Source organism: Ursus arctos, unplaced genomic scaffold (genome assembly GCF_023065955.2).
Source record: "Ursus arctos isolate Adak ecotype North America unplaced genomic scaffold, UrsArc2.0 scaffold_5, whole genome shotgun sequence".
Classification (NCBI taxonomy): domain Eukaryota; kingdom Metazoa; phylum Chordata; class Mammalia; order Carnivora; family Ursidae; genus Ursus; species Ursus arctos.
The window spans coordinates 30125514-30138443 of record NW_026623067.1 but is presented as its reverse complement, the minus strand read 5'-3'; the positions used below and the strand labels follow the sequence as shown (position 1 = coordinate 30138443).

Genomic DNA, 12930 nt, shown 5'->3' with positions numbered 1-12930 from the left:
TGTGTGGAAAGAAAGACAATGTAAAGCTCTTAGATATATGTACATTGACTATAGAAACCAATAATAAAAGTGTCTTTTATACTTTAAAATACATGTAGAATGTAAACACATGACAGATAAGAAAAGGAGGGATGGAGTGAAAAATTCCTAAGATCTTTTCATTTTCTAGAAAGTGGTAAATATACTAATAGTGTATTTTAATAAGCATATAGGTCATCTAAGGATACAGCTTGTAATTAATAAGAGGGGAAATGGAATAATAAATGAAAATGAAGGCACAGAAGAGAGAAAACATACTAAGGAGGAAAGAACATAAGATGATAGATTTCCTTTCAAGTATATCAGAAATTATAATAAATAAAAATATTCCAGTAAAGAAGCAAATATCAGATTAAAAATTTTTTAAACACAATTACATGCCACTAAAAAAACAGGGTAAATACAAGGTTTGAGAAGAAACTTCACTTCTCGGCCTTTTGGCTAAGATCAAGTGGAGAAGAATTCGAAGTACAGAAGAAGTTTTGTCTTCTAAAAAGGAGAGCTGGTGTGTCTCCAGTCTTCAAAGTATAATTTAAGGCAAGAAGCATTATTTAATGTAAAAATAGTTTTTCATCATGGTAAATACGTATCAAGTTTAAACAATCCTGGATTTCTATGTGCCTTATTATATAACTAAAAGATAAATAAGTTGTCATTAGCAAGATGGGAACTTGACAAATCCACAGTGACAGCGAGAGATTTAAACATCCCTCTAAAAGTGAGAAAGCAAGCATAAGGAATCAGTAAAGATTTTGAGAATTTGAACCTCTGCCCAGTAGTTAAATGGAGAACTCTACACCCATCAACAACAGAATACATGTACTTTGCAAGCGTACATGGAACGTACTCCGGACGCCTGGGTGGTTCATTTGGTTGAGCTCCGGATTCCTGGATTTTGGCTCAGATCATGGTCTCAGAGTCCTGGTATTAAGCACCACTGCTCAGCAGGGATTCTGTTTGAGATCCTTTCCCTCTGCTTATCCCCCTGCTTGAGCACTCATGCTCTCTAAAATAAATTTTAAAAATAATAAAAATAAATGTTATACTCTGGAACATAAATCTCAAGAAAGAATTTAATTTTTGGTTTGTGTTTTGCCCATTATGGAGTTAACTTAGACCAGTTACAAAAACAATTAGAACAAAATATAACTTGAAATTCAGGAGTATACTTTAAATCACTCGTCAGAGTCACTATGAAAATGAGAAAATATTTTGAGCTGAATGAAGAGGATATATCAAAGTGTATGAAATTTGTCTTGAGCCTTAGGTGAGCAAACTATACCTCCAGAAATTAGAAGCTGAGAAGCAATAAAGATAAAAAGCAGCATGTGAAGCATACTTAAAGAGGGTGAAGAAAGGTAAAAATTGATACTCAGAGTAATAAATTTGATACTTCTTTTGTCAAAAATGGTCAAGTACAAAAGACATTGCATAGCTTAATATCAGGAGTGAGAAAAGGGTAGACTACTATGGATGTAATGAAAATTTTAAAAACAGTGAAGGATGATATTAAAAACTTAAATAAGTTTTACATTTTAGATTATCAATTCCTTAAAAAACACGGTTTACCAGAATAAGCACGTGCATGCATGCACACACAGAGAAAACTTCGTAATCCATTTTTCTAGAAAGAAAGTGCATCTGTAATTAGCAGACCTTTTCATTTAGATATTTCCACCCACATGGTTTTATTGGTGAATTTTTTCCAACATTTAAGAATACAAAACGTCTGAACAGGAAAGAGAAAGACTGAATTCCTTTTTTATACATCCAGTTTAATTTTATTTTTATTGACCTGTAAGTGACATAATGTTTGAGAGCCCAGCTTAATTGTGATAGCAATTCTGACAAGTATATTACAAAAAGAGACTATTACAGATTAGTATTTTTTTTTTTTTATTCATCTGAGACCGAGCCAGCAAGAGCATAAGGAGGGTGGGTGTCAGAGGGGGAGGGAGATGCAGACTCTTCACTGAGCAGGGTGCCCACCTCGGCACTCCATCCCAGGACCCTGCGATCATGACCGGAGCCGAAGGCAGAGGCTTAACTGAGCTACCCAGGTGCCACCAGGTTAAGATTTTTTAATGAAAAATCTAAAAATCTTAAAATACTAGGGAATCAAATCCCAGTGATGCATCGAGAGGATAAAATATCATGACTGTTGAGTTTTATTCCCAGAGTTGCAGGGTTGACTTAATGCAGGCAGTATCTCGCTTTATTGCAGTTTGCTTTATTGTGCTTCAGAGATACTCCTTTTTACAATTAAAAGTTTGTGGCAACCCTTGGTGAGATAGTCTTTTGGTGCCATTTTTTTTTTTTTAAAAAAAAAAGGTGAGCGTTTGCTCACCTGTGGTCTTTTTGTAACTGCTTCGTAATTTTTGCAGTATTTCAAACTTTCATTATTATATTTGTTATGCTGATTTCTGCTCGGCGATTACAACTCCATAAAAGCTCAGTTGACGGTTGGCATTTTTTAGCAATAAAGTATTTTTTAATTAAGGCATGTATGTACTTTGTTTTTTTAGACATACTGCTGCAATTATACGCTTGATATGAAGCAGTGTTTTGTAAACATAAGTTATGCATTGGGAAACCAAAAATTTTATTTGATTCACTTAATTGCAATATTTGCCTTATTAGTAGAATGGCCTAGAACCAAACCTGTCATATCTCTGAGGTATGTGTATATTTGAAAATCAGTATGATTCACTGTAGTAATATAATTTGAGTTATCATCATCTGTATATAGACACGGAAAAAGCATTGGATAGTACTTAAAACCCATTCATGATTGTTGAAGCTTCTAGCAAGCTAGGAAGGACACTTTCATAACCTTAGTAAAGTTATCTGCATTAACCCCACACTAAACATTGAAAACTTTCTCCAGACCTTTGGGAATGTGTAAGGAATGCTCAGCATTACCAAAACCATTGGCTAAGAGGTCCTATAAAATGCGTTTAGGGAAGGGAACAAGGATAGAAAAAAATATAGGGGTGCCTGGGTGACTGAGTTGGTTGAGCTTCCAACTCTTGATTTTGCCTTAGGTCAAGATCTCAGGGTCGTGGGAACAAGCTCGGCTTCAGACTATGTGCTGAGTCTGCCTGAGATTCTCTTTCTCCCTCTCTCTCTGCCCCTCCGCCTGCGTACATGCTCTGTCTCTAACTAATTAACTAAATAAATAAAATCTTTAAAAAATATATATATATATAGTTGTACTAAACAGATGAAATGATTTGCATGTGGGAAATCAAAAAATAAACTTCTAGAATTAATAAATCATTTTAGCAAGGTCACGGGATACTTATGTACAGAAATCAATTGTATTTATATTTAGGACCAACAAATAATTTAAAAATTAATTTAGTGAACATATTATTTGTAAACATCAAAAAGTCTGTATACATTAGAATAAATCTAACAAAAGTTGTAGGAAACATCAACACAGAAAGCCATAAGTAAATTTTGAGATCTTTAGGTCTAAATCGAGAGAAACAATATTTTTAAGATAAGAAAATTGTCTCCAAATTCCTGTAAAATTGAGTGCAGTCCCCATCAGAATCCCAGCAGATTTTTTTTTTAAATATTTTATTTATTTATGTGACAGAGAGACAGCCAGCGAGAGAGGGAGCACAGCAGGGGGGTGGGAGAGGAAGAAGCAGGCTCCCAGAGGAGGAGCCCCATGTGGGACTCGATCCCACAACGCCGGGATCACGCCCTGAGCCGAAGGCCAACGCTTAATGACTGCGCTACCCAGGTGCCCCTCCCAGCAGATTTTTTTGTGGAAATCAAGAAATTGACCTGTGTTATGTATATTTATTTATAAATAACATATACATGCACATATATATATATCACATAAGAATACATTTACAATAACCATGTAAAATATTTCATTATAAACAAATTCGCAAAGATATTATTATTAAATACTCCCCAAAAGCAAAAAATTAAATTTGAACAAAAAATGAGATAACCATGTTCTTAAGTAGGGAGTTAACATCATACCACTACTAATTTTCCTTTGGTTACCTTGTAAATTTGATGAAATCCCAGTGAAAAATGACATCAGGTATGATGGTGGTTTTGTGCAAAAGCGTGTGGAAAGATAAAAAAGCCAAGAAGAACTAGAAGAAAAATGAGAAACAAGATCTATTTAGTGGAGCCGTGTAAATGTTTTTTATATACTTCAGATAATTAAAAAAGGAGGGAAAAATGTAATCTCTAATCAAAAACAAAACAAGTGAGTTTAATATATGTAAAATTGTTGGTATAATTCCACTGAGTTTTTTTATTTCTGGTGAGTTTAAAAGACAGTATTTTGGTAATACTGACCTTCGTTTACACATTCCCAAACGCCAGGAGAAAGTTTAATAAGGTTACCTTTAAAAAGGTTATGAAAGTTTCCTTCTTTTCCTAGTTTGCTAGAAGTTTCAAAATTCATGAATGGGTTTTGAGTACTATCCAGTACTTTTTCTGTAACTGTACAGTATACATAGTAATTTGTCTGCATTTCTGATGGGATAAGTCTTAAGGGGCAGTAGGAGTTAGTTGTCTCACTTTTAGTCGTAATGGTGACATTGAAGTTTTTGTTCACTTTTTTGTGTGTGTATATTATTAGACATAAACACATATTACATATATGTGATGGTGTAGTATAATTATTATAATATATACATAAATCATTAGGAAGCAAAATCATGTAATACCAGGATGTTGGTGGTAATGTTGATATTGTTAAAGCTGTTATGTATGTATAGATAACATGTATGTGTATATTTACTTCTACTTCACAAATTTTGTCTTACTGTTTTATGCAGTCATTATGTGCTCAGATTTTGTCCTGTATTTACCATTTATTTATTTTTGATTTTTTCCATCTGAGACCTTTTTTATGGGAGCATATGTGTTACATCTGAGGTACACCGTTTAAAATTTTCTTTTATATTTGTTGATAAACAGCTCAGCTGGTTGTATTTTTTTCTTTTTTATTATGACTGAAACTATATTTTTATCGTTCTTGAGGATTGTTTTGCCATGAATGCAATTTGGGGAGGAGAGTCCTTTTTTTTTTTTTTTCCTTCAGCACAGTCAATATAGTCCATTGTTTTCTGGCTTTTTTTTTTTTTTGAGAAGTCTGTTTTTAATCTAATTGCCCTTCCTTTATAGCTGATCTACATTTTCCTTGTGGCTACATTAAAATTTTTCTTTTTATCTTTACTGTGGGAATTTGTAGTTGTATTTTTGGATTGTTGGACTGCTTTGGGTTTTTGTTTTACTCAAAAAGTTTCATTTTCTCATTGGATATTACCTCGTTCTTCTGTCATCTCATTCTTGAACTTTGTTTAAGTACATGTTAGATCTTTTCAGTCTATATCTTTTATGCTTGCTTATTTTTCATTTCATCTTGACTTTGTGCTGCATACTGTATACTTTTTTTGGCTTTATCTTCCCAATTTATTAATTCTCTTTTTAGTTATATCTCCTTATGGTGTTTAATTCCTTTTTTTTTTTTTTTTCCCCTCTCTCTCTTTGTTTAATATTTCCTCTGTTTCAGTTTGGGTAATTTTTTTTGACCTATATTTAAGTTCATTGATTCTTAACTCAGTTGCATCAAGTCTACTTAGATGAATTTATCAGAGGCATTTTTCATCTTTGGTACTATGATTTTTGTTTCTAAGATTCTCATTTTACTCCCTCATATTTTCCTTATGTCTACTGAAATTTTGCATCTGTTTATATTGTCCACTTTTCCCACCTTTCTGCTGCCTTTACTGGTCATAGTTGTTTTAAATTCTCTGATAGTTGCAGCATCTGGATCACATCTGATTTTGGTGGATTGCTCTGTTGGTTCCTTTGTCTTTTGGCACTGGATTGGTTTTTTGTTTGCTTTTGCTGTTTGTTTTTTTTTTACCCTTTTATTTTTTTTAATGAGTCATTATTTTGGATTTAATGATATGTACTGTGTGTAGGGCGATAGAGAATGAGTATAGCGTTTAGGCCTGGAGTTGAACACATCTCTTCTGCTAGAGTTGAGCTAGGTTTGCGTGGTTTTGTTATTATGGTTACCTTTAATGTACCAGTGCTTTCAAATTTCTTTAGTTTTCCTTTGTCCTTAGGATTTGGATTGGTTTGTTAGGAGGTCTTTCTGAGTGGTGTTGTTCCATCCCCATTTTAGGTTGTCTTTGTGCTCTTGTGTTTCATACAGGATATGTCTATATGGTCTTGTCCCTCTTCCAAATGTAGGCTGCATGTGCTTATTACACGTTGCTTACTAATCTGGGATTGGGGAGGAATTGTACTTGGATTTGTTGTGGGTTTTTTGGGCCTGGTCATTCCTTACCTACTTAGTGCTATTTAGAATCTCTGGCTTATTTTCAAGTTTCTTTTTGTTTGAAAGTTTTTTATTAATTTTATTTTCCAATATGTAAAATACATTGGAGTATTTACAAGTGTGAGTCTCTTGTCCTTTTCCTGGCCATTATTGCTCATTATGTCTATCATTTGTTCACACGTTTGGTTTTCTTTGTAGTTGGGGTTTTTTGGGGGGGGGGGGTGGAAGGTATGTTTATCCAGAAAGTCATATATCTTGAACAGTAGGTATGGGAATTCTTTGAGGTTTGGGTTAAAATTACAGTCTTGCAAAGAGGTTTCAGATTTGTTTTTGCCTGTTGCGTTTGTATGTTATCAGTCTGAACATCTTTAAATTTACTTACGTGCTTAAGGTATTATGAATTCAAACTAATGACCTGCATGAGAGATAGCTTATGTTTTAAATTCTTAGGGAGTAAATATGTTTTTTGTCTGGTTGGTTGCTTGCTTTTTTACCTCTCTCTTTTCTCGTGCCAAACAAGTTTTCTTCCTGTCTCCTGCAGGGTAGGCTTATACCTCTGTACCCTCACAGTGAGGATTCAGCTAGTTGAGTTGAGCTTACAAGTAAGTCTCCTATTGGATTCCCCATCCTTGATGGATTCTCTGTTTCTTGTCTTTTTCACTCCCTACAACCATCAAAGTGGAGGGGCTAGGCTCTAGATTGGGGAAATCCTCTGTCTTCTGGTAGATCAGGAGCTTTGTTGGTAGTCTGTCTCCTGGTATTTTTGCTTTCACTTCAGTCTTGGCCTTTGGATTTCTTACTTTTGTGACATGAAGTATGCATTTGCGGTTTTGTTTTGTTTTTAATCTCACATTTCAGTTGTACTTGGCAGGAGGTTTGTTAAGGGTACTTAATCCTTCATACATTGTTTGGTTTTTGTTTTCATTTGGTACTTTTCTTAACATTTTGAGACTTAGAAACTCTTAGACACTCCTTTCCTCGACTTAATTTACTACTTATATTTTGGAAAGCCTTTATTGTTTCTCTCTGCTTTTGCTGAATAAATGGTAGGTACTAGAAAATTTAAGGATTATATGGTATAGAAATTTCACCTAACATGGATAATCTAATTCGTCCGTTGGGATAGGGCAGTATGAAGGAGAGGAATTTTAGTAGTCACACTTGGGTCTTGAGTCCTTACCCAGTTGTATGAATTACTTAAGTTTTATGTATGAGACTCTGTATTATCTATCGAAACAGAAAGAGTAGCTATGCGATCGTGTTGTAAACCTTAAGTGATAAAACTTACACTTTCTGGTATGTGCTCTGGTGTAGTAATGGAGTGAATACTGTGGTTCTCTCAACATTTTTTTGAAAGCACATTAAATCTTGAGGTAGCATATATTGCTACCTTTTCAAAATTCTATACTTGTTGAGGTGGAAATCATCCCCATGTGTCTTCTGGATTTTACCTTTCAGAAGAGTAATAGTAACTTACTCTGCCTACCCTCATATTTCTTGAGTACCTTACACGTATTTCCAAGGACCTGTCCTATATGGTGATAAAGAGAGAATCTAATGTATTGCCCATTTTGGCAAACTTTTTGAATGTTAATGAACAAAGATTAATATATAACGCAGTTCCTGTGTTAAGGAACTTGTTAGCTTGTTAATGATATGGGCTTATGTCATAGTAATTATGGTTGATATGAAGGGGTAGTAGCTTCCTGGGGCAGAGGATGGGAGGGGTCATGAAGTATGGGAAGGATGCCATGATGTTGGCAGAGGAGGAGTGGGCTTTGTAGCAGTTGCAACAGCAGCATATGCAAAGGCCTGAAGGCAGTGGAGAGCGTATCCTATTTATGAGAAGTCGGGATTGTGTACACAAAATAAAGTAGTTGTGGTCTGAGGTCAGGAATGTCTTTTGTAGTTATGGAAGAGATGGTAATTGAGTATGTGTCTTAAATGAACAGTTGTGTTGCAGCAAGTGAAGATAGAATGGGTAGGATAACACATAGTAAAGTTACTTAGTAAAATATAAGTTACTATATTATAGGGACCCATGAACAGTCATATTGACCATGGCCACTACTTACTGTTGAACTCTTGTACCACTCATACCTGAAACAGACAGACATCAACTCTTTCTGAGAAATCATCAGGAAATTTTGTGCATCTCATTAGAGCTTTTCTTTGACAGGTTTTGTGTGTGCGGGGGGGGGGGGGGGAGGGAGGAGATAAGGGACCAGTTTTTCCAGGCTTACCATTATAAGATACAGTAATAAAAAAATTGGGGGGGGGGTCATATGTGGCTTTGAACATCACAAATAATAGTTTAAAATTCATTCAGTAACTATTAGAGGTCCATTGTAGCATTTTGAACAGGAAACATAATAAAGTGATGATTTACTCAAGTGATTTATTTGACGATATAGGATGAAGTTGGAGAGGAACGTGTCTGAAGCAACAGGATCACCTCTTTGTACAGCTCAGGACTGAAGTGATTAAAACTTGAGTAAGGAGTGTTGGGAATGAAAGGGCAATATGAGAGGACTTTATAAAAAAAGGATTGACAAGTTCTGAGAAGTGATTGAAGATACAATTTGGAAAACAAGCAGGGGAATTAGGGATATTCATGAAATTTCATACGTGGGTAACTGGAAATTTTTCATATTAGCCGAGGATGGGACATTTGAAGGAAACCTTGTGGGGGAAAAATATGTTTTTGTAATGTGATGTTAATTACATGTTATACGGTGGAATATCAATGTGTCTTTTTAAAATAATTTTTAAAAGTATGGCTTCATCTGTGATTGGATATGCAACATGGTCTTGTATCAGTACCATAAATGTTGGAGACAGACCTGCATTGCAACATAACTTTTAATAAGTATCACAGTGTGAGACTGGAAGGTAATCTCTTGGGATTTTGCTTTGCTCATCAATAAGCTACAGATAATAATACTTGCTTACAGGACTGCCGTGGGAACTAAATAGTATAATGTTTATGCATGCTGGCCCATTTTGGCCTTCAATAAATGTTAGTTTTCACTTCTTTATTAAAAGATGCCAGCTTTGGGGTACCTGGCTAGCTCAGTCATGGAGGGTGCAACCCTTGATCTCAGGGTTGTGAGTTTGAACCCCACATAGGATATAGAAATTACTCAAAAACAGAATCTTAAAAAAAAAAAAAAAAAGATGCCAGCCTTACTCTGTTGTCATACATTAAGATGGACACCAAAGAATAAAGTATAAAACATTTTTGTTTTGCTGTTGAGCATTTCACTGAAGTCATAGCCATGATTAGCTAAATAAAACACATGTATAATCATGCAGCTTATAATTGGACTAACTCAGACGTGGTAATCATTGAATGTGTAGGTGTAGTTAACAGCCTTTGCTTCTGGTAAGTGACTTTTTTAGAGCGTATATGTTTATGTGAGCAAGACAGGCTATTTCCTGGAAGGAAACTGTGGTCTCCAGATCTTTATAATAATGTCACCTTTAATCTTGAACTCGTGAGTGTTGTCCTATACAGATTATTTTCTTGAGGCAGTTACTTTTAAGAAGTAAATGAATCCTCCTTTGAGCCTGTTAAGACTCCATAGACTGTCAGTAATATGGAAAAATTGGATATTTAATCAGGAATGTGAACGTGTGTTTCAGGTAGAGAATTCCAAAGATAATGAAGATAGTATTCTACAAAGAGAAATTCCTGCCAGACAGTCTCGACGAAGATTTCGGAAAATTAATTATAAAGGAGAGCGCCAAACTATTACCGATGATGTGGACATTAGCAGCTATCTTTCTGTGAGTATATTTAGAAACAGTTCATGGATCTTCCTTAATTTTTATATATAGTATCTTTAATTTACATGTAATTTTGGTAATATCAACACTTGGGCCTTAACATATAAAATTTTAGAGCAAGTAAATTTATATAATTTGTTTTAAATACTTCTGCTCAGTTGAACTTGGTAGAAATGCTCTTACCAGTGGAAGTTTTGTTTTTGCTTTGGTTTTTGTTTAAATAATGTAAAAAAACATCCTTACCATATATTTTTAGACCTCATTTGTGGATTTTCCTGCCTTTTTATTGTCTGGAATATGGAAAAGAGTTCTGAGAACTCAGGTAATAGACTCATTGGGAGCTTTTTTCCTGATATGTTGTAAGGCATACAATAGAAATAAAAATACGTCAATTTTTCTCTTGTAGTATGGGAGAAAGATGAATACTGTGTGTTAGCGCAGAAACGTGGGCAAGTGTTAGTGATATGTTTTTACATGCAAATATTGAAGAAGAATCAGATGAAATAATTAGTTTTTGTAACACTAGAAGAAACAAACTGTTCCTCCAGAAGTCTTCAGTTTTGTAATTGTAGAGAACTTCATTTTAAACTAAAAAGTGTTTGAATTAAGAAGAAAGGATAGGGGCGCCTGGGTGGCACAGTCATTTAAGCGTCTGCCTTTGTCTCAGGTCATGATCTCAGGGTCCTGGGATCTAGCCCCACATCGGGCTCCCTGATTGAAGGGGAGACTGCTTCTCTCTCTCCCACTGTCTCGCTCCCCTTCTCGTGCGCGCTCTCTCTCTCTCTCTCTCTGTCTCTTTCTCTCAATAAATAAAATCTTAAAAAAAAAAAAGGATAATCTAAGAAAGAATAAATCCAGGGGTATTTTTTATCAGTTTCAAAGAAGTCATGAGCCCCCTCAAAAAATATAAAATATCAAAGAAGTCATGACCCCCCCAATCTAAAAATAGTTCGGAGATCGATTGCAACAAAATTCCCAAGGGTATGTTTAGTTCATTTGGTTGTCAAAATGACAACTCCAAACTTCCATGTTAGGAGTAAGGAGGATTATTAGGGAATTGTGTATAGTGGAGTAAATGTTAAATTTAGTCACATTTGCCTTATGTCTTTGGTTCCATGCATTCTATTTCTAACAACAAAGGGTGACATGAAATAGTCCCCCAATTTTTTCTTTTTTGCCACATCGAGAGGCACATAAAGTTCATTTCCTGCTCTTATTATGTAATAATTTCTTTTTATGTAATAAATTTTCCAGTAATGAGTTAATTTAAACTAACATGTTTGCATTATTGTACAAGTAGTACGTGTCTGTTTTGGAAAAATTAAACATTGACTGGTCATACTGCCCAGTTATGGAACCATTGATGACATTTTGTATATTCTTGGGTAAAGGCTTTTTTCCACATAGATAAATGTAAGCTTTTTGGCTTTTTAAAACTTTAATATATGGTAACTTATTAAAACTTACGTGTGTAATGTGAACATCTTTGAATGCTTTCAAAACATTTTCTTAACATCACTTTTAAGGGTGTCATTGCCATAATTTATTTACATGCTTCCCAATATTTGGTCATTTAGATTTTTTTTTTTAGTTTCTATTTTTTTTAAATAAGGTGCTAATTACCTTTGTGGTTATGTATGTCCATATGTTGGTTTCTTCAGAAAAATTCTGGGAAGTAGAATTATTATCTTTAATTGTATTATTTGATTTTCCTTATACGAGCTACAGTGCATAGTTTGTGTGTCACTTACTCCGGTCTCAGCTCTAGTGTGTTCTTAGATTTTTTGGCATCATGTCTTAAAGCCCAGGCAAATTCTATATTTTCTCTACGTTGCTGTGGTTTATGCTCCTGAGTCATGTTCTTCTAACTCCTCTTGTGCTGATAGTTGTCCTCTTGGGGATATGTTGGTTTCCTGTGTAGACCAGAAAGAGCAACAGGCACACTGCTTGAGAATCTGTCCATTTGATGACTCTAAGTGAAGTGCGGCACTGTTGCATTTAAAAGCTTGGGTAGCTAGTTTTAAGTACTTATCCCATTAAGTACTGTCAGGAATTTGGCAGAGGGGAGAACTTAGTTGATTCAGGGTAGTTATTAACTATGAGACTGGGTTGGAAAGGATTTTTGGTTATGTTATGTAAATTTTCTATTTCTTGAAATAATAGTTTCTGTTTGCTTTTCTTTTCTAAAACAGATATATTTCAGGCAACTTGGAAAAGGTTTCAAGAGGTTTTCATTTACTATTCATTAATGTCATCCAAATGTAAGACCTGTGTGTCTGTCCAAATACCTATATATTGATAGCTGATCTAGATAAAGGATGCTGTGCAGCAAAAATCTTAATTAGTATTTGTGAAAACATCCAGTAGAAAGTTGGTTTTATGGCTACCCTAGGGTCTTTCAGTACTTTTGTTCTACTGTCAGCAATTCAGAGAAAAGATCAAAAGGAATCATTTTTTCTGTAGACAGCAGTGGAGATTTGATAGTTTCTTTTTTCATTTGCTCACCATCATCAACTTTTCCTTGCGAAGGTCAGAAATTTTTAAAGATGTACAGAATTTTTTGTTAGTGTTATCTTTGTCATAAGTATTATTAAAGTGTTATTAATGTACAACCTGTATATCGAAGTTTTATGTATACTAAAGACTTCGCATGTTTTATTCTCTAATTGAATGCTTAGAACGATTGAAAAAGATTATGAACTATTGTCGTGGTTTTGTCACACATTGCTTTATATAAAGATGAGAACCGTAATTTTAATGTGAAAGTGGAA

General features: G+C 34.6%; 1 protein-coding gene across 7 annotated transcripts in view; it reads left to right on the top strand.

The window, feature by feature from the left end:
* The window catches only part of RAPGEF6 (Rap guanine nucleotide exchange factor 6), a 182431-nt gene that overhangs the window by 58283 nt on the left and 111218 nt on the right, over nucleotides 1-12930 (top strand). For all 7 annotated transcript variants that reach the window (XM_048220950.2, XM_026507900.4, XM_026507902.4 and 4 more), the window contains one exon: nucleotides 10016-10159. In XM_048220950.2, coding sequence (XP_048076907.1) covers nucleotides 10016-10159 — 144 coding nt within the window. The remainder of the gene's footprint in view (nucleotides 1-10015; nucleotides 10160-12930) is intronic.